Source organism: Motacilla alba, chromosome 11, assembly GCF_015832195.1.
Source record: "Motacilla alba alba isolate MOTALB_02 chromosome 11, Motacilla_alba_V1.0_pri, whole genome shotgun sequence".
Lineage (NCBI taxonomy): Eukaryota > Metazoa > Chordata > Aves > Passeriformes > Motacillidae > Motacilla > Motacilla alba.
The window spans coordinates 8,127,235-8,149,160 of NC_052026.1; the positions used below are offsets into that span (position 1 = coordinate 8,127,235).

Genomic DNA, 21,926 nt, shown 5'->3' on the forward strand with positions numbered 1-21,926 from the left:
GCGGGCGGGAGGGAGGCGGCGCGGTGAGAGGCTTCAGGAGGGAGTAATAAAGAGTCTCGCGGTGAGAGAGGAGCTTTGCGGCCGGAGAATGCGACGTGTTGGTTGTCTTGAGCAGTTGGTAACTCCAGGCGAACGCAGTCCGGCTGCTTTCCGTCATTATTCCTTCTCCACAGGTCTCGGTTGTCCCCTCGCACGGCTCCCGGCCGGGGTTGAGGAGGGCCGGCCCGCACCTCCCCCGCTCCTGCGGGGCGCGAAGCACGACCTGGGCCAGGCGGCACCCGCGGGCCCCGAAGGCGTTTTGGCCCCTGCGCCGCAGGGGGACAGAGCAGGAGCTGGCAGCAGGCTGGTGTGTTCCACTTGGAGTCCAAGGGCCGCGGCCACTCCCGGCGCCGGCCGACCCCGCTCCGCTCCCCACCGCCGCCCCTCGCGGAGCGCGTCCCCGCCCGCCCCGCCGGTCTGTGTCCAGGGCAGAACCTGTGAATAAAGCGAGAAGCGTTGCTTATTGGGCTCGTATTAATCCTCCCTTCTTGGAGCGAATAAATTGCCTCCCGGGAGCCGGGGATTCGCGCGGCTCCGCTGGTGCCGCAGCCGGGGCAGCCCCGCTGCAGCCGCCGCGCCACGCACACAGCCCGGGGGTCGTTTCACCGATTTATTTCACATTGAAGTTTAGATACAATCGAAATCCTCGGTACGCACCTTTTAATAAAAGTAGTAATCTCTTTGAGTACTGCAAAATTATAGTATTTATATCTTCAAAAGACGGTAAACAAATAATACCAGCGAATCAATAGTACCAGCCTCGAGTGCACATGGTCAGGTGGTTTTAGGCAGCCGTATAAAATGCGATCTGGTTTAGAGAATATAATACAGATAAATGCTATAAATAAGTGGGTAGCAGAGATGGCGCAAAACTTCCTCCTCTCGCCGGCTCCGCTCGGGCTGCCGGCACGGCCCGCAGGGCTTGGGGACCCGCGCGGGGGACCCGCGGGCAGCGGGGCCACCCCCGAGCCGCTCCCGCTGCAGCAGCCCCGGGACCCCGCCGAGCCTCCTCCCCCGACCTACCTGCATTGAGAAACCTTATTTCTGGTTAAGGAAAATAAAAGTCCCATTTAAACTTTATTGAATTAAAGCAAAAATTAATTTTCAATATTCACACATATATTACAGAGTAATAGTAAAAGTTCAATATACTTCCTGGCGTTTAGTTGGGCCACGTTGTACAAGAGCAAAACAAGCATCAAAACATTTAGCAGCCTTAAATTTCACAATCACTCAGAATTACATAGAAATATTGAAATACTCTAGTCAGCCTTGGCTGTGGATAGTTCTTCATGTAGAAATTTTTCCTTTTGCCAGCCAGTATACAGCAAGAATTGCATTTTCCCTTCCATCATGGCATCCATGTATTCAAAAAATACTTTACTTTTTTTCTTTTTTTAAAAGTTAAACTCAGAGAAAGAGTCAAGATTAACATGTTTTAAAAACAAAACTACAAAATATGCTGTAAAGGACAATGAAAATATCTAAAGTCTACTTGTGTGAGGCAGAAGCCATGGGGGAACAATGGCAGATTACACCAATGACACAGAGATGGGAACTAATTTTGTGGGAGGAGAGAGAAGAATATAAATGGGGGTTTGATCAATTATAGTGTCTCCCGCCTGTTGGCTGCAACACAACAAAAATAAGTAGTAATTCTTCAAAGCAGGTGTACACAAACCTAAGCAGGATTAAGCTTCTTTAATATTTGAATGTAAAAAGTCTGCTGTCCATGACTCTTCAAACCCAGCTTTGACTTGGGAATTTGTAAGAGATTTCTCCCTTTTCTTGGATGAGAAGTGATTTAAAGCGGGAACACTAGAAATCCAGAGAATGTTGAATACTTCCAGCCTCCCATCAAGTTTCCTCTCTCCAGTTTTAGATAAGCTCTGTCTCCTTTCTCCATCTGAATCAGTACTCCATTGCTAGCAGCTTCTCGGGTCACATCTTGGTCCCCTGCAAAGGCAGAAATCACTGGCCACCCGTTTAGCATCAAACTCACCTAAAGAGCAAGATAAAACAAAGCCCTCTGTCAATTAAAGTCAGACAATGATACCGCTGGGGCTTGCCTAACAGGCAAAATGCTTAGTTAAGGAAAGGCCTCTTCTGACAGCTGAAACTCCAGCCCCATAAAAAAGAAATACCAGTCTAAACCCAGCTAAGGTATGTACTCCAAAGGAAGAAGTCTTTCACCACTGTTTTAGACCCACAACCACATCAAAACACCCGGTGCATATAAAGCAGGACATTGATCCTATTTTGGAGAATTTCAATAGGGTGCCTGTGTTTTCAGGCTATGAAAAGAGGTCTGCTTGTACTTATTGAAAGATGGCTTTATGTGAAACCTCAGAGACAGCGAGGAGCAGAGCCACAGCCGCCAGAGTCAGGCCTTTGAAGTGTATTCAAGGGGTAGTTTTCCTTTGTTAGGCAGCAAAGACAATATGCCACAACACAGTCAATAAGGTCTGCTAAGCTCGCGTTAATGATCCCGGGACTGCACACCCCACATTAAAAATGCACTACCTGCCCAAGCTAAAGGTGTTAAGCCACTTGCACCAGAACGGTGCTATACAGCTGTCCATACACCTTTGCAAAGTGCATCATTATACAGTCAGATTTCCTGTCTTGATGATACTACCTGGCTTCAGGCCGGTAATTTATTAACCCTACCTAGAGCAGCATATGCATCAAACCCCACAGAAAAGGCAGGTACATACAGGGTAGCTGCATAGACAAGCACAGATTCATTACCATTTCCATGCCATAGGCATCTCCCTGAACCCCAAATCCCTATGAAACCTTCTGCCATAGGAGAGCGGGTGAGAAGCCTGCCAGGGACCACCGTTCCTACGGGCTCTGTGCAGGGATGCTCCCGCCAGCGTTCCGCGGCACTGGGCAGTCCGAGGGCCCGGACAAGCGGGCAGGCGGCCGACCACCTCCCATCCCGGGACGGCTCATGCGGAGAGGGGCCGAGCGGAGGCCTGGCGGGGCTCCGCGGCCCCTTGGGCACCGTCCCCTGGAGCGGAGAATCGCCGCAGGTCTGCGCTCCCGCGGCGGCTCAGGGGCACGTCCCGCCCCGCCGCCCGCACGGCCCCGTCCCCGCCGGGCCGCCGACCCGTCCGCTCCCTCCCGCGGTGCCCGCGGAGCCCGGCGACGGCGCTCGGGGCTGACCTGGATGGTTTGCCTGTTGTACACTTTCACCACGTGAAAATTGAAACTGTAAATCCCTTTCCTGGGCGCGATGAAAGTGCTCCGCTCCGAGTCGAAGTTGCTGCCGATATTCACTAGTACCTGTAAGGGAAGGGCACCGTCAGCACCAACGCGGGGCCGCTGCCGCCCAGCCCCGCTGCCCCCCGGCTCCCAGCGCCCCCCCTCCCGCGGGCAGGGCCCCGCGGGGCGGCGCGTCGCCGGCCCGGCCCCGCCACCGGCCCCGGCAACTTCTCCCGCGGCGGCGCGCCCCGAGCCCCGCCGCCCCGGAGCGCCCGAGCCCCGCCGCGCCCGCCCCACCTGGTCGAAGTAGATGATCATGGTGCGGTTGCTCATCTCGGAGGGCTCGTGGTTGGTGCTACGGATGGCGGAGAAGGCGACCTTGGCGCTGCCGGAGCGCACGGAGATGCCGAGCGCCGTGCCGGTGGGGTCGGAGGTGGGGTTGGAGTCGCACACCACGAGGCACTTGCCCTCCAGCACGATGGGCTCCGTCTCGTTCTGCCCGCAAGCCACCCACGCCGCGCCCAGCAGCAGCCCCAGCCCCAGCCCCAGCCTCGAGCCCCGCATGGCGCCGCGCTGCCTTCGCTCCGCGCCGGGCGGCACCGTCCGGGCTCCGCTCCGCTCGCTGCCCTGCCCCGCCGCGCTCAGAGCGGGGCCGAGCGCGCCCCGCCGGGTGGGAAGCGGCCGCGAGGAGGCACGGGAGCGCCGGCACACATAGCGCGGCGCGGAGCGCTGCGGTGCGGAGCGGGGACCGAGCGCTTCGGAGCGGAGCGGGAGCCGCCCGCCGCGCCGAGCGGGGCTGAGGGAGGCGGCGGGAGGCGGCGGCGCTGCCGGGGCTGCCGGCGAGCACAAAGACGGCGCGGGGCGCGGCCCCGCCTCCCCACCGGCCCCGCGCTGGCGTCAGCGCCCCGCGCCCGCCTCCGCCGCGCCCGGCCCAACCGGCGCCCGCCGCGCGCCGCCGCCGCCAATGGCCGCGCAGTCCGCCTGCCGCCGCCCGCCGCCGCCGCTTTTGTGGGGCGGCGCGGGCCCGGGCGCGGGAGCAGGTGCCCGGCAGCCGCCCGCACCGCACCGCACCGCACCGCACCGCACCGCACCGCACCGCACCGCACCGCACCGCACCGCACCGCACCGCGTAGGTAGGAGCGCTGGGGCACGGAGGCAGGGCGGGGCTGGAGAACTCCCGCGGAGCAGCTCGGACCGGGCCGTCGGGCAAAGCCGGGCTGAGGGCCCGCGGGGCGGAGCGGAGCGGGGCCGCGGCTTTCCGCGGTGCAGCCGGGCGAGGTACGCTGGAAGGGAGCGGGCTGCTGGCGGGGCGCAGGCCTGCCGCCGCCTCCAAGCAGCCAGAACATCACCGGCTGTGACCCCGCGCCCCTCCCGCCGGAGATCGCGCCGAGGGATGGCATGCCACGGGGCCCCGTTTCGGCAGTGTCAGGCTCCGCTGTCTGCTCCAGCCGCCTCGCTCGCATCCCGGGGAGGAACAAACCGCAAGGCTTCCCGAGCAAGAAACTCCGACGTCGTCTAGAGCCTTTGCTGGCCGGCCGAGCGCCCTGCTGACAGGGACAGTTCCGCCGGGCCGGGACTCCGTGCCCTGCCCCGCCATGGGACCAGCCCGCAGCGCGGGTTTGGGGTTGTCCTTGTTTCCTAAAGCGCAAAGATTGCTTTGTCTCGGTGGACGTCTGACACCTGTGTTCGTTCTGGATGTGTTGTGAAAAAATCATCACCCGGGATTGTAAATGAAGAGATTAGAAATAAACGGCTGGAACAGTTATTTTCTAACTGGCAGATCTGTTTACAAAGTTAAACTTCAGAGATAAAAACTTTTATGGAGTTTTAGCATCTTCTCTGGGAAACTGAATGTCGTCCAAAACTGGGCTCCAGTGCAAATCATTATAAATTTTGGTAAATGCTTTACTTTATTTCATTGTGCTGTTCCAATTGTGTGATTCCTAAGTTGTTTTTTTACCTGGGATCTCTCTCTGAAAACTCCCATAAATAAAACTTCATTCATATAGCAGCCCTGCTAAGTTAAATGAGTGTCTGTAAAGTTGTTCAGACAGTCTGTGAAGTATCGGTCTGCCCGTGGGTTGGTACTGGCTGGCTCGGAGGGGACGGGATGTAGCAGGAGCCAATGGCATCAGGAGCTTCCTAGGGAGGGTCAAAATACCCCGCGCTACAGATGCTCGGCAGCGAAGCGGTCTGGAAATCCATGTAGCGGCAAGATGATTCTAGGGAAAGAACAGTGGTCAGAAAGGAGTTGGGGAGTTAATAAAATAGAGACAAAAATTCTCCTGGGAAGTCGAAAGTGAGTGGGTGGAGCCACAGCCTGTTAGAAGGCGTGTTAGGTTTTACTTCAAGACACGAGCTTAAGATTTACAATGTATTGTTGCTGCTGACAGCCTTAACTGAGTCTGAAATCAGAATCAGAAACTTTAAAATAAAATTTATATTTCTGAGGGGTAATAATAAGGCTAAACCAAATAAAAATTAGTGAAAATTTTTTGCCTTCTTGTAATTTTGGTGAAATGACTTGGGGAAATGGAAATGGAAGGAGCATGACGCTGCCCTTTTAATTTTTCTAAATGCTTGACTCAAACATACATGCTCTTTCAAAGCACACGACTCATAAAAAATATTCATGTATTTCTCTTGTAAGACACTTCTTGTGCATGATAGAAATCAATTCTCTTGTGCTATAGAGCTCTTTAGGTGCAGCTCGTGGATTTGAGTCCAGGAAGGTCTGCCAGAGCTGGAAGGTGTTTGGTGTGGTGACCCCTTGGCAGGAGGCTGGCTGGGCCTCCTACCCCCCAAGCTCCTTGAGTACTCCAGTGACTCTGTGGATGGAGTTAGCAGAAAGAGCCAGAACAGGGGCACCTGGAAACATGAACAAATTTGTCACTTTACCTCACACAGGAGGCGGGCAGGCAGACAGGGGGTGCCAGGATTCCTGTGCCAGACACCCTCGTTGTCAGTGACTTTCATTCCTGCCCACTTGACTAGCACGGCAGCACCCAGCTTCTGCAGCTCTGCTGTAATAAAGAAACACCTGCCATGCAAATTAGACCTGACTTCATTTTCATTAAATGGCACACGCAGTGCGAGGCAGTTGTGTTGATTCTCTCTGTGTTGACAACAGTCTCTGACTCTGGGCACAAAGCAGAGGGGCTCAGCAGGAGGGTGTAGGGACTGATACATAAGCACGTGGTATAATTAGTGATGTGTGGCAAAGAGCTCCCCATCTAGGAGTGGAAATTTGCAAATCCAGATGCTTACCGAGGGCCAGGAATTAAGCTACATCTAATTACAAACTGCATTGTTAGTCAATGTCATTGAGATCCAAGAGGGCAATGGTCATTGAGATACACTGGAAATGGTGTCAAGGTATTAACAAACTGTAACAGGCATTGTAGATGTTAGTCTGAAATGGATATATTTGTCAAGCGGAGCTCTTTGGTGTTGGCTTTTAAGAAAAAACTGTTGTGGATGTGGCAAAAAAATGTGAACTGTCCATTGTGTGGTAACTCGCCCTGACCCCAATATTGACAGATTGACTGCAGACTATGAGTTTGTAGAACTCCCCTAATGTTTCACCCAAAGTTAAAGAAACAAAAAAACCCAACCAAACAAACCAAAAACCAAAACCAAACAAACAAAAAACCCCCAACACCAAAAAACCCCAAACAAACAACTTGGAAATAATCTGGACAGAAAAAAAAATAATTGAATGATCCTTGTGAAGTCCCTAGAGCACCACTTCAGGACTGGTCACTGTCCTGCTCAGATCATGAGAGGGTTGCTTATTTTGTGCCAGAAAAAAAAAAACAAAAACCTATGGAGACACCAAAATAACAATTTTTTTACCTCTTACAGAAGCAAGCTTAAAGCTCATAGGTACTGAACTTTTATATGTAGAAACCAAAATATAGTTTAGCCAATAAGCAGCAGCCTTACCTGCCCTCCATTACGGTGTCAGTGAGCCTTAATCCTATTTTAGGAAAATTATCCTTAAAACTCAGTCTCACTACACATCTAACTTCAGCTTCACTCATGAAGAAAGTCTCTAAGGGGAACAAGCATAAGCTTCTCTGAAAACATGTACGGAGAAATCTACTGGAAACCTTTATATTTCCTTCAAGAGAATAATTTAGCAAGAGTTTAGCTTGCTGTGTATAAATTCACCTTTCGCAGACTTCTTCCCTTTTGATTTAATCCTTTTTGAGTAAGAAATGCAAGGTCTGGTCCATAACTGGATAACTTATATGAAATGCATTTTGTTCACAATTCTGAAAATGCAGTTTGTTCACTGCTATATTAGTTTATGAACTATAAGCAGCAAAAAGCAATTCAGGAGTTTATATATGCCCATATAAACTTAAGATACTTGTCTTCCCAAGCATCTGCTGGGATTCTGTACGAAGTCTTGAAGATGTGTGAAAATGAGATTTGGAGTGAACCAGCTCTTGCTGATCCATACTGGGCTCTATCTAGAACAATCTGATTTGCTGTTGTAAGAGAGGTTTGCATGTATTTATGGTGTATTTATGGTGATTTGCTTATGGTGTCACCTTCAGCTTCCACAGCAAGCAACAAGGTATCTCAAGAGCAGGCTGAGCTCACTGAGAGAGTGCGCAGCAGGAGCAGATGCACTGCTAGGGTGCCATCCAGCAGAATTATCTGTAATGCTCCACCCTGTAGAATAAAAGAGGCCCAGGACTTGCTGTGCCTCTTGCCTGCCTGTGCAGGTCGTACTCAGCAGAGAAAAAACAAAAAATGGCACAGACAGGTTTGGGGCTAAGGGGAGAGCAGCACCAGGCCAGGGATGGACCCCAGAGAGTGCCTGTGCTTTCTGAGGTGTGTGCCTGACAACAGCCAGCTGATCATTTGTGTATATTCCTGTCTCAACCTTCTGTAATTTTATTTGAGCAAATGAAACCAGGTTGTTTCGCAACATTAATCATGCACTTTTTTTTTTTCTATAGAAAAATAGTTCTGATTTTTACTTTAAGATATCACTTCTGGCCAGAGAATATCAAAGAATATAAGCTTAGTGTTTTCCCTGTGCCTTCATGTGTTTCGTAATGTTAAAAAAAATGACAAAATGTTGAAATAAAAATTCAACTCTTGCAGTTCACATTTTTGGCAAACCCGAGTCTCAGGAGTGGGAATTTTTGATGGATACAGGTAGTTACAAAGAGAAGGTCAAAGGGGAAAGAGTTACACAGTCTTAACCAAGTGGGGATTGCAGCAGTAAATTAATGTCAAATTATCTACCTTGAAGGGTCCTTGGGCTACACAGGCCCTATACCAGGCTTGTATAGTTTGAAAAACAACACAGCTTATTAAGATAACTTGATAATAAATTTCATCTGCTGAATTTTACTGCCTGCCTGCAATACAGTATTTGACTTCTGATCTCACATATATATTACATAGGGCAACTTTAGAGATGGGAAAGAATATTAACTCACTGCTTTGAAAGTGAGTTAATATTCTCACTTATTTGAAAATATAATTTTTATTTTGGGGCATTTGAAAACCCCATCCCTGAGACAAATATTAAACATTCTGGTTTATACAATAGTAAATGCCCATGTGTAGAATAGCACTATAAAGCTTTTTTTTTTTTTTTATAGTAACATTGGATTTCAGTCTTACTTTGAGATGTCTGTTTTACAGCTGCATTTACTTATGGCATGCACAGCAACAGATCTCTGTTGCTGTATTGACTGATGATGTGAGATAATTTATAACTTACGTGGAATATCAGCAGATTTTCTTTCAGGTACGAAAATTTCCTAAGTGAGCGATGATGCCAAGGTCAGGAGCTCGATTTGTTTTTCTTGTCATGGACTTCTGTTGAAACAAGTGCATTGTTACAAATGAATAACTCAAACTGGAAATTAGTTGCCATTCAGATAGGTAATTGTATTTTAACAGGGCAAAATCCCAGCCTAAGCTGCCAGAGAGCGCTCAGCTAAAGCCAGCACGGGCTGGAACAGCGTGTGTGCTCTCTGTAATTGTAAATGGGGCCACCTCGGTCATGCTGCCTCTTCAAACTTAAAAGAATTAAGACCAAAGCTGTCCAAATGTTAACTGAAACTCTTAATAATTAAGGGTTATTAGGGGATGTTGGCTGGCTTTATTTTCTACTGCAGTGCACTTGTATTTGTGGATTCTATTTATACACAGAATTAAGAGCTCTGTTTGAACAGGTAATCCAATCTCCTCTGTGTAATTTAGCCAATGATTTTTTTTTTCCTGGCCCTTAATTTTGGCTGTGTTTCATGATGAACGGTGCAACTGCAATACTAAAAATAATCTCATTCAATACAGTTTGTTTGAAAGGATAAATCAGATCACCTTACAAATGCTGGGTAATATTCTGATTTTTTAGGGTTTTTTTGCCTTACGAAGGAAGCCCCAGAGGTGCTGAGGGGAATTTTTCATGTGCATCTTTCCCTCTAGTGGCTGCTCTTCTCAGGGAAAAGCAGCAAGAACAAAACTTCTGCACTTCTGTATTGGGTACAAAGGGATGGCAGGATGGAGGGAAGGAGACAGGTAGATAAACTTTAAGGTACCAGGAAATTAAAATCAAATTATGAGCCCTAGAAGACAAAAATAAAACAATCATGCATTTGACATTTTCATGGAAAATGCAAAGTGGTTAAAGGAATGAGTTGAAGCCATGAATCCACAACTGTTCAGAGGATGAGGCGGCTGAGACAGCACTGCAGAAACACAGCTGGCCCAAGCAGAAAACAAGGCTGCAGGGGGACAAGCACCATGTGGAATATTTCATTAGGACTTATTTCTGGTCTGCATGCAGCAGTGAGTGCTCACAGGCAGTGCAGCCCATGCACTGTATTGCATCTCTGGTCACCTTTACAAGTGTTGAACCAGTGATTGTGATTCAGGCTAAACACCTCAAATGGAGTAGGCAGAGAAAAGAAAACCAAACAAAAACCAAAAGACAGAGAAGGAGAAAAAACCTGCTGTAACTTCATTCATTGCTCACATGGATGCCAACCTGGATTTGTTGTCCAGTCCTTTAGCTGGAGACGTCTTTATTCCTCTTTGCCTGCTTTCACCCCTTCATTTTCCTCCATTTTTGCTAGTTTTATAGCACAGTTGCTCTCTCCAGCCAGAGAGCAACTGGTTTAGGTCTTTGCAACTTACAGTAGCTGAGAGATTTCCTTAACCCTTGTCATTTACCTCTCTGACAGTCTACAATAACAAAGCCTGTTAGATACCTCCCCTTATTCACTGCACATATTGGGCATATGTGGTACCTGGCTCAGAAACTATACAGGGCTACCCCAGGGTGCATCCCAGGGCACTCTTCCATCAGAAATCAAATCTGACAGGACTATCAGATCTAGGAGGTTAGCTTGTAACCATAAGCCACAAACAATTAAAATCCTGAAATATTAGTAGTTCATTACCAGCTTCTTCTGAGTAACTTATTTGCTATTCAGCCGGTTTAAAATTTCTATAGCCTTTCCCAGAAGAATTTAGACCAACCCACGGTTAAAAAAAATTAATAATAATGGATTACTTACAAGATCTTTGAATTTCTACTGGGACAGTTCTTCCTGCACTTATTTCTCTTCAGGTTTGAATGGGAAAATGATTAGTAGTTATGTCTATCTTCAGCAAAAAAGTAAAATAGTAAATTATATCAAACACTGACTACAGCTACTTTTTATGATAAAATTTTACAAAGTCCCCACCAGTGAGCTCATTAGTGTAAATGATAGAGCCTTACTTCAGGTTTAAAGTCAGCAGTTTTCCTTAGCTACCAAGCTGCCTGTTTTCTTTTGTGACATGGTAATGGAGGACCTTACTCCAGAGAGCAGGGAAAATTTCCTCTCTGTTCTTGCAGGGCAGTCGAGTAGGGCTGCTAAAAGCAAGCAGACTGAGTGGGATTTCAGTAGTGTCAGTGTCCTTCTGGAAGCCTTTCTGAAAAGGAGCAGAGCCTTTGTAAGGGAGAGAAGTGCACACTGCACCCCAAGCTTGTTGTGAGGAGGAGATCTCAAGGGACGATGGAAGAGAAAAGCTCTTTCTAAAGAAAATAATAAATTCTCCCTATTCTATCCTCCAAAATCTTCGTGGCATACAAGCACTACATGACATACACATTAGCATCCCAGGATACCCTCTCTGTGCCTCACACACACTGGCACCTCAGCAGAGCTGGGGATGCTGCAGTGTCCTGCTGGCAACAGACACGGCTGGTGCAGGTCTTCTCAACTTCCATGAGCACCTGCAGGGGTAGAGGTAAGAGGAATGGGTTGAACTGTTAGAGATAAAGATAAAAATAATCAACTAAAAATTATTACTTCAGTAGCAAAGAGGGGAAGGGGGGGGGGGGGGGCAAAACCCTGAATACCAAGGAATTTCTTCAGATTTTCATCTGAAAACCCCTAGCCTGGTAATTCTGGGTTAAACGTGTTAGCCAGCACATGGACACTGTGCCATACTGCTTACTGAACTCTGCTTTCCATGGACAGTGATCTCTGCACTCATCACAGGGCATCACAATAACTCTAATGAACACGCTCAGGGGCTAAGGCTGCATTGTTCAGGATGGGTTTGTTTAGAAAGGGGCGGCTGTCACTGCGTCTAGTGCTCATCCGCTGCTTGCCGAAACCGTAACACGGCACATTTCCATCCTCTGAGCACTGCGGGTATTCTAAAGAGTTGTCAGTGGCTCTGAAGGAGAGCCCAGCCCCCGCAGCCCCCGAGGCACGGTGCGCAGGGGCTGCGGCGGGGCTGGGAGCGCAGCCCGGGCGGGACCGCAGCTGCGGCTCGGGCGCTGCCCGCCGGGCCAGGAGCCTTGGGGCCACCTCGGCACGGCCACTCCGGAGCGACACCCGGGCCAGGAGCCCTGGGGCCACCTCGGCACGGCCACTCCGGAGCGACACCCGGGCCAGGAGCCTTGGGGCCACCTCGGCACGGCCACTCCGGAGCGACACCCGGGCCAGGAGCCTCTGGGGCCGCCTCGGCACGGCCACTCCGGAGCGACACCCGGGCCAGGAGCCTCTGGGGCCGCCTCGGCACGGCCACTCCGGAGGGAATCCGAGAGCTGCGGCCTGGAGAGCCTTGCTCCGAACGCGAGCTCTCTCCAGCAGTGCCACAGACAGAATAACAAACTGGGGGATGTGGGCCTGCGGATTTTGAAAGTTTGAGTTAGTAAAGGCTGGTGGAGTGGAACTGTTCGTGCCATTTCTGAAGGAAACCCGCTATCCCTAGAGGCAAGAGCGATCTAGTTTAAAAAAGAAAGGAAAAAAAATCCTGGAAGCAAACCCCCTTGACTTGGTGAGGAAAGAATACATCTCACAGAAAACAAAATGTCTTCCGTTGACTAATTGGAGCAACATCCTTTAAATATTAAGCTGTGAAACAAAAAGTCACTATTAATTTCCCTGGGGTTAAGCAGTGAATTCTGACCTCTCAATTCTAGATTTCTAATTTTGCAGGCAGCTGGGCTTGTGGTACCCCCCACAACAGCATCCTTTGGTGTGCTGATTCCATCCAAAGCCTTTCAGGCTCAGAGTCCATTTTTTCTTTCATCTTCTCTCAACCTTGAACTTACCTCACCATCCATGGACTTGAGTGTTTTATGTCATTTCTGGAACTGCAATTGTGCTACAAGATTAGGGCAGAAAAAGAACAAAGAGGATTGTTTCAGATGAGGAGGACTTTTATATTGCTGGTTTTTTTCAGGTTCAGGGAGCACAGGGAAGTGCCTGTAGGTTGCAGTAAGCTCCAGGCCTGGTACAAGGCTCAGGGGAATGGGGAAGAGATTTTTTTTTTTTATTTGCTGAGCCTTGCAATGACCCCCTGCATGACCAGTGTGAAGGATGTCTGAGATATATAGGGAGAACTCCTCTTCCTCAAGGGCTAAATCTACTTGTTTTGGAAACTGCTGATATAGATGAACTCCTGAGGACATACAAATTGCACTTTGTGTAATTGTCACTTCTACTTGGGCAAATTGCCAAATTCTTATTTATACTGGAGTAATTTTTGCATGTATATTAAATGCAACAGTGGTGGAAAGAATAGTTAATGAATATGGGTACCTAGTTCTTCATCTACTCTGCCTCCACAGGTACATTTCATCCCCTGAAACAAAACATCCAAGTTAAGCCTGTCACAAATATCATGTCTTCTTACATATTCCTTCCTCTAACTATACCCACCAGCAGATTGTCCATCAGTGCTGCAGGCAGCTTGTGACAAACTGCTGCTTCAGTAATTACTGAAGGTCTGTACCACATTTGTGATGCTGTTCACCAGAGGGGTTCAAACCTAGAAAGACAGACATCATCATTTTTCTTTTGAAGCTGAGACCAAGTCTGAGTTACTGGGCTGGCCACTGACTGGCTCAGCAGATCAGCAGTGGCACCAAACATATTGTATTTATCGACTATATGAGGGAAACTATGAGAGGTAGCATGGAAACAGCAGTGGTACAAAGGGAGCGAGACAGCACCGGATAAGGAATCCAGTCAGGTATTGGCCAGCCACCAGCGTGAGCATATTTATAACAAAGATCATTTGAGGGTCATAATCAGGACATAAAGGGAATCTGCTTTGTTTGCACATCATCATCACCATTGTTCAGCACATTTTTAAGGTACAGAAATGCACATGTATTTTCCAAGGTTTTAATTAAAAGTACATTTTTCTTTTTGCACCTAACTTCTTTATTATTTTTGCATCTCAAGTAAGCTGGGAGTTCTTCATTTAGGTTATGTAAAATATCTACCTACAGAGAAACCTAGCTGCACTGAATGACTCTGCACCATACCATTTTCTTCCAGGGTCAGCAAAATTCTTAAAGGCTGAAGTGTAAAAATTGTGTTGCACTGCATTTGTGCATTGCCTCCCCTCTATCCACAGAAACTCACCTCACTTGCCTCAGTCCTTTTGCATCCTAGGGCTTATTTACAAATTGGCAGTAAAGTGCTGTAGTCTCTTTGACAGTTTGCAATTAATTGCACACAATCTGTTTAGGTTTCAAGATGCACTGTTCATAAATGATGATATATTCCAAAAGGCAGTCCAATTGGCTGCTTTGCATATTGCATATATTTTTCATATTTCTGAGACAGGACATATGCAAAATCATTTTACTGTGGCACAAAAACAGGCAAGATTATTTGGAAGAAAGGCCAGAGGTTCTGTATCTAATTCTTTCACTCACCTGCTGCAGACTGTGGGTAAGTCATCTAATATTTCTCTGCCTTTCTTCTGCATCTGCAGAAGGTTGTTTATTCTTCTAAGAGCTGGAATTCAGTGAATGAAACTGTAATTTATTATTATTAATATATTCCAATAAAATGGTGTTGCAGTGCTCTAGCATTGCTTTGAAGTCAGTATTAGAGAAAGAGAGAATTGGAAGAAAAGGTAGTTAAGTCCATCTGATATGCTTGCATGGAAATGCTACTTGTGGGATAACCTCCTCAGAACATGAAACTGATAAAGGCATATGCGCTACATGGATCCCAGAGCCCTGACAAGCTGCTTCTCTTTTTACTCGTCTTGAGTAAAAGTGACATGAGTCCTGTGTCCCAAACCACTAAAAGCAACTTTTACAACATAAGACATCTAAATGTGCCGGCAAATACCTCATACTGACATCATATCTCTCATCATTCTTACAATGAGCTCCTATTCACTTTAATTTTTCTCTCTTTTCTCCGACCCTGCCTTCCTGTTGTGAATTATGGGCACCTCTCAGAAAAGCGACACACTTTAATGATACATGTAATACTATAATTGAATCAAACTACTTTGTTTCCCCAAAAAGCTATTCTTTATTTGCTGGCAGGCTGCTTGTTTATCCCAACATTGTCAGTCACATCAGGAAAGCCATCTTAGTCATAAAATAGCTATTGTAGAGGAAGCATTACTGGTTTTGTACAGGGCTTTTTAGCAGTAATTATGTACAGCTTTTAGTAATTTTGAGAGTCACCCAAGCATCATTGATACAAACCATTTGCAATGACATGCAATGATGCCTGTATAGTATTTTTACAAGCAAAATCAAATAAGACATTTTGGTGGTAGCATGTAAATTAGCCTTGAGGCTTGCAATGCAATGCTCATCAAGTGTGTAACATTTAATTACAAGACCACTGAGCATGACTGAGATCCCCTGAGCTTTTCATCCCCACAACAGAAAGATTCTCCCACTGAACCGATGATTTGAATCCTCTCATCAGACGCGGAGTGAATTCACTGCTCTCTCAGCAGGCCAAACTGGCATTTAAGGGTCTGTCATGTTTCAGGACCCTTTTGGGTAAGGTACTTCATGGAGCCACTGCTGCTTGAGATCCCTTGTTGAATCCCATCTGCCAGGAACTGAGAACTGCAGTTGACAACAATAGCACGTCAGGAGGAAGGAGAGTTTACAAGAATTTGATTTTTAAAATCGATTGAAATTAATTGAATTAACTTCATTTGATGACAAGAATCAAATAGAAAACCAATTAGCCATTTCAAATTCCCAAAGGGATGCTGTTTTCCTGTAAGAAAGAAAACATTACTCAGTAGGTTTGCTGGAGATAGGAGTTTCATTTTCAGTGTCTATCTATTATGGCAAATATATTTGCTAACTTACTTGTTATAGACAACAATATAGACAAGATTATGTGTGTGTTGTCCCAGTTCCTAGATGCTGGAAAATGAGAAGCCTGAGGGACTTGCTGCCCTGCTGGATGTGGTGAGAGACAGCTACTCTAAATGTTCCGCAATGTCCTGGCTTCCCAACACTGAAGTGTTACCTTTTTATGCAAATGGTAGTGGCAACAGCATGCTCAATCTTTGCTATTTCATGATTAGTGTTTTCATGGGCAATCAATAAATCCTCAGAGCCTCTCTCTGAAATGGCCACCTTGCTCAGCCTCTCCAGTAGGGAGGTCTATTTAGCAGCAGGTTTTCAGCAGACCAAAATGTGGAATCAATACCCTGAGAATAATCTGCCCACTTGTCCTTATGAAATATTTGTATTTTTCCATGCAAGTTCTAACAGACTGAATGACTTTTCCAATATGTAAGGGTTTAGTGCCTTGTATGGAAATGCGTCAACTTCACAATTGCCAGCACATCTGAGAAGATCTCTCAAGGTCACTTCTGGATGGACTGAAGAGCTTCAATAGAGCTTTAAAGCCCAGTCATGCAGATACAGAACACCCACCTAAGTGGTTACGAACTGCCTGTGAGCTACTCCAATGTGTAGGTGAGGGGAGTCTGGGTAGGACGTGGAGCTTTGCTCTCCTCAGCTCACTCCACACCCCTTCTGTTACCTGAGGCAAAAATGGGACCCTCTCTGCAGTGTGCATCCCTTGCCTAGGGAAGGGACTCCAGCCTGTTTTCTCAGTTGTTTTTACCTGCTGCGTGGTTTCAGCCCAGTGTGGGACAGCAACCCCCACCTCAGTCTGTCCCTTGGGCAGGGGAATCCTCTGCATTCTGTCCCCAAAGTATCCCTCTCTGGTTGTAACTCTACCATGACACTATTTTTTCCTTTGAAAAGTAAATACAATAATATTGTTATTCATAATTTTAATAATAATGGTGATTTAGAGGGACTTGAAAGTTATTCACAATTAGTTTTTTCTTGACTCCTTTAATATAGTCACAAGACTACAGTAATCTCCACATGTCTCTTCTGATCCAGGATATATCTTTCTCATCCTGGCTTTCAAAGGGGAAGCCCTCAGCAAAGGGTATGAGGTCACATTTTCATTTTTAGCCTGGTTTCCTAAGGAAATGAGGGTCATGCCATTACTGTCTGTCTGTCTGTTCTTATTTTTCTGTCATGTTGCCTTACAGGAACTCTTGAGCCTGTCAGTCAGAGTAAAAAAAGCTTTGTAAGTCTCAAGAATAAATACATGCCTGTAAGACTTCATGGCCAGTTTTGGCTGGGGAGCAGAAGGACACACAAATTAGAGCTCTTGCTGAGCAAAGGTGAGGAGAACTCAGCCAGTGCCATCTGCTTGGCAGCAGCAATGGACAAACCAGGGCTGGCCACTCACCAGCACGAGGCTAAATGTGGACCAGGCAGGGCAGGAGCAGCTTCTTGGCTGGCGAGGGTGCGATGGTGGCTCCAGCTGCTCCCAGGAGTGGGAGGCTCCAGGAGCACAGGGCGCCTCTCCCTCACAGGCACATCTCTAGTTCTGTGCTTCACAGTGGTAATTACAAATCTGTCATCAAATTCTGCCTTCCCTGCCAAAATAGTCAGAGTGTTTTGCAGATTACATACAGCGATACCATTCCTGTTCTAGAGAGATTATCATTTAGGGATATAAAGTATGGTCATTCCTAAAACCTACTGCCTGTCTTAAATGTTGAGTTAGAGACTGGAATATAATCACGTGGTATCAAAATCATCTAGAAATTCTCAGATAGTGTCTAATCCAGCTTTTCATGTAGCTGAAGTAAAGCTTTCACTGAGTTTAGTGATGCAGGACCAAACTTGGGCTGTATTTGTATTTGGTTAGTAGCACTCGACAGGATGAAATAAGCCCATTGTTTGTATATACCTCATATGAAGCAGCACTGTGTGGTATGAAAAAGCACTGAGAGAAATCCCCACAAAAATTATTAAAAAACCAAACAACCAATGATAACAAAGAAAAAAATTCACCCTGAAAAAAGCCACAAAATCAATAGATTATGAAAGCTACGCTGAGGCTTCCACTGCTATTATCTCAAGGCTTTATTATCAAATATCAAAAAATCATTACTGCAATATCAAAACAGCCATAATAACAATATAAAAACTCCACTCAATCTGTTCCTGCAGGGAACTGATCTAAAAATCCACAAGAAAAAAAAAACCAGTTGCTGTGAAAATGGCAGTTAGCCAGTTCAATCATCCTGCCAACCTGGTTCTATAATTGTACACCAGTCACTGCATCTCAGTGCCACTGCCATAGGTAACTTCAAAAGAAGTCTTCAAGCAAACAAATTATAACTAAATCAGACAAAGAATGAAATCTTTTGGAAAGGCTCATAACTGCTATGATCAGGTGCTGTACTTGTGGCTTTGGCTTTTCTTATGCAGTGTAACTGATTCCTTATCACTTAGAAATATAACTTAGACACTCTGCCCTGTATCCTCCTGCAGAAGGCCAGTTCCTACCAATTTAAACTTTCATCAGGTCTCCTTATCTCCAAAGTGAGAGTCACTTCAGCTTGCATGGGAAACCATCATCCTTGCTGCCTATGGGAACATAGTTTGAAGGAAAACAAGTTTCTACGTGAAAGACTTCTGTTGTTTGAGACTTCTGTATCTTTAATGAGTACTTATCATAGTGTTTTCAAAAATCCTCTTGGAACCTAAATGCAAATAGAGCTTGTAGTTCATAATATTGGTATTTGGTGGGTGGGAGAGAGGGAGTGAATGCGATTCTCCATTTTTTAGTATAAGAGGAAAAGAAAGTTTTCTTGTCCAGTTTGTCCAGAGTCTTGTTTGACACCAAAGCACCAAGTCCGGCCTGAGATTTACAAGCCCACTCAGCTCTTTGCAGTGTATTGTTATATTGAACAGTTATTTATAAAAGTCTCCTGAATTTAGGAACAAATCATAAATACGCACTAGTAACAGATGTTAGTCTTTTCTTAAGCTTGAAATAAGTAAGACTCATTATAATTCCATTATAATTTGCAAAAGTCATACTTTTTTTGTGTGGCTTTCTTCTTGAATGTGTGGGTAGCAGATGGCCCTTCTGAATTCCAGAAAATGCACACAGTTGGCTGACTGGATTAAAGCAAGAAGTTATAAAAACTGAGGGGTGGGCACAGAAATGACAGGGTCAAAGTTTTCAGTTGCACAAGCTCATATGAGCTTACTCTGTGATTTTACACTGTGGGAAAAGACCTGTGGGAAAAGTACCCAGACCCCTCCAAATGACAACTTTGTCGGTGAAGAACACGAAATCAAACCAGCCTGTGAGCAGAGTGCAGCTCTGCTTTATATTCTATCCTGCCTACATGTCCTTGGCTTCTCTGCTGCTGCAGGCAGACTGTCTGAAGTCACCCTGCAGCCTTGCAGCCCATAATCTACTTCCTGACAATACCCAGCAAAAGACTAACGTTGCACTTGGCTCTGCAGTAGACTCGAAGCAGCCCAGAGGCAGCAGGGCCAGCCTGCTGCTAGGCTGTTTGTTTATTTTGGTTGACATTTTCCTTTGTGGAGAATCTGTTCCTTGTTATTCAGGACTTAGAGCCCTGCACATATCCTATGTGTTCGACTGTCTTTGGATAAAAGTGGGTATTTTCCCATGTCAATAAATATTATGGTGTGAAGCTGTGAGCTGGACTCTGAAAGAACCACCCCCTGCTGAGCATCTCACTTTTGCATTGAGTTTTCTTTGTTAATCATGTGCAAAATATAAAGGCTTTCTGTCTAGCAAAATCCCATCATTAATTTTTCATATGAGCACTTAAATTTTGAACACAATCCTCAAAGAAAAGAGAATAATAAAACCAAAGAGCTACATTTTCTTTTTTTTTTTTTGCATCTTAGTTATTTGATATTTTAAGAAAACTTTTTAATGCAGAATTACAGTTCTCTCAGCTTCACAGTGACATATTCATTCTGAAGGCTACATTTGACCTTCAACTTTGTCCTTCATTAGCAGGATTACACCTAAACACTCCTTCATTTTACTGCAAATGAGACAGATGCAATGTGTATTCTGTTCGGCCCCAGCATTAGGATTATCCCAAGAGTGGCATTTATGTTCTTGTGGTTCCTTGGTATAAATAAATATCAAAGTAGGAAGACCAATCTGTATTCCACTAGGAATAATAAACTAAAATAATATGGCACTGATTCTGTTTGGGTTGTCTAAATGTGTTTTTATGATTGTATATGTTTATGGCTTTCTCACACAGCCACCATGAATTCCAGGCAATTAAAAAGGACATGAGTTCTGAAGCATTTTTAAAGGGGCTTTGCTTTCCAAATGGTGTGTATTAAAAGTAGAATATAATTTTTTGACAGAACTACTGCAAAATCAACAGTTGCACATTTGCCCTGCTTCAAATTCCTTTCCTTTCTCCCACCTGAAATAACTAATAAGAATATTTCTGTAAGTTGGAAAGAAAGGCAGGGGAAGATTCCTCATGTTTGCACATATATCAGATGCAGTGCCAGCTGAAGACTCAGCCTGGAGGCCCCACATCTGAAAGTAGCTCAGAGGGAGAATTTAGCAGGTCTTGTGCCAGGTCTATCGACCTACCTATACTCTGTACAATCTGCTTTTTTTGGGCTGAACCAGTCTAGTATCACCACAGGTGGGATGGAGAACACTCCGTGCTGCTCACACTGCCTGGCCTTCACTCCTACTTGACTGAGGAACACAGATTTTTCAGTCATGGGTGTAGAGAAGAGCTGTACTTAATTGGACAAATAACCACTGTGCTCTAACCTACCTCAAACTGGTCAGTCTGTGTGGTGTCATGAGTTATTGAACAAAAAAGTACAAGTAAAAGTAGTGAAGAAGCAGTAAGTTTGATCAGACTGTTAAATATTGTTGGCTGGCTTTTATTATTTACATCATTTCAAATACAGGAGAAAGGGCCAGGAGAAGAAAAATATTTTAAAATTATTTTCCAGCTATGAAACAACTCAAATTTCAAATGGTAATGTTCAAGAAATACTTTGGAAGACTAGAGAAAACTAATTAGATAGGTGCATCAAAAAGGTACATTTTTAAAGGCAAAAATACCTTGCTCCTACCTCAAGTCAAACTATCCCACATGACTTTATACATGAGAAAAAGTGAATAAATGGAAGAGAAAGGGTGATAAAGCTTGATAATTTGCTGCTCCACACAGTGTCCCAAACTATCAGAGGAACAATTAATGGACTTCAGTAGTAACAGCATAATTTTCAACATTTAGAATTCAGAATTAAAAACCAATTTATTGACGAGTATGGCTACAGCTGTCACTAAACTGTTAATAACACATCTGGAACAAGCACCTGGAATCACTGCAAGGTCTGGAGACATGATGTAGTAGTTCCAGCAAGTGGATGGCACACCCTTGGATGAACAGTGCATGTGGGCAAGCATACCTAACAATTCTGGGCCAAGAGCACTGAAATTCAGAGTCCACAAAAAGTCATATTGTGTGAGAAAATCATTGGGGTTTCTGCCCCTTCAGCTGTAAGATGTTGCCTCTGCATTGTTCCCTGGGCTTTGGTCCATCAACCTGTTGCATAAGTACTTTACTGGGAGCATAGTCATAAAGAGAACTATTAGCCCATTGTGCTGAAGTGCAGAATGTCAGCTGTTTAGTAGAAATGTATCATCATGTCATTATTAAATATTTATTTTGTTGTAGCACCAAGAGACCAATCCTGTCAGGTTTCCTCTGTTAAATTTTTTATGAATGATAGTCCCTGACAATCTGACAGGAATATGAAAGAGCAGAAATTGACACAAGCTTCTGGTGTTTCCAGAGGAAGGGTGTAAATCCTGCCCAGGACTCTTGTTTAGCAATGAGATCCCTTCTGGAGATAAAACAGGCACTCCTAGGATAACCTCTGCCAGGAGCAGGATAAAGAGCAAAACCCTGGAGAGCCAAAAGTGTTTCCAAAGGCAAGAAAAAGCAATCTAGTCCCTCTGGGGGGTTAGGAGGCAGGGAAAAAAATGTAAGCA

General features: G+C 45.8%; 1 protein-coding gene across 1 annotated transcript; it reads right to left on the reverse strand.

Moving 5' to 3' along the window:
* Positions 1-636: 636 nt before the first annotated feature.
* On the reverse strand, positions 637-4,143 carry CBLN1 (cerebellin 1 precursor). The gene is made up of 3 exons (XM_038148486.1): positions 3,547-4,143; positions 3,211-3,330; positions 637-2,041 (listed from the first exon to the last, which is right to left on the reverse strand). Exons 1-3 carry the CDS (start codon positions 3,811-3,813, stop codon positions 1,844-1,846), a joined length of 585 nt encoding a protein of 194 aa, XP_038004414.1. The 5' UTR covers positions 3,814-4,143; the 3' UTR covers positions 637-1,843.
* Positions 4,144-21,926: the final 17,783 nt, after the last annotated feature.

Bases quoted from the DNA above. Each gene is read 5' to 3' on its own strand.
- CBLN1 (XM_038148486.1), bottom strand. From the start codon at position 3,813: ATGCGGGGCTCGAGGCTGGGGCTGGGGCTGGGGCTGCTGCTGGGCGCG. The intron at 3,331-3,546 runs GTGGGGCGGGCG...CTTCCCTTACAG, and splicing joins TGATCATCTACTTCGACCAG to GTACTAGTGAATATCGGCAG. The intron at 2,042-3,210 runs GTCAGCCCCGAG...CTTGCTCTTTAG, and splicing joins ACAACAGGCAAACCATCCAG to GTGAGTTTGATGCTAAACGG.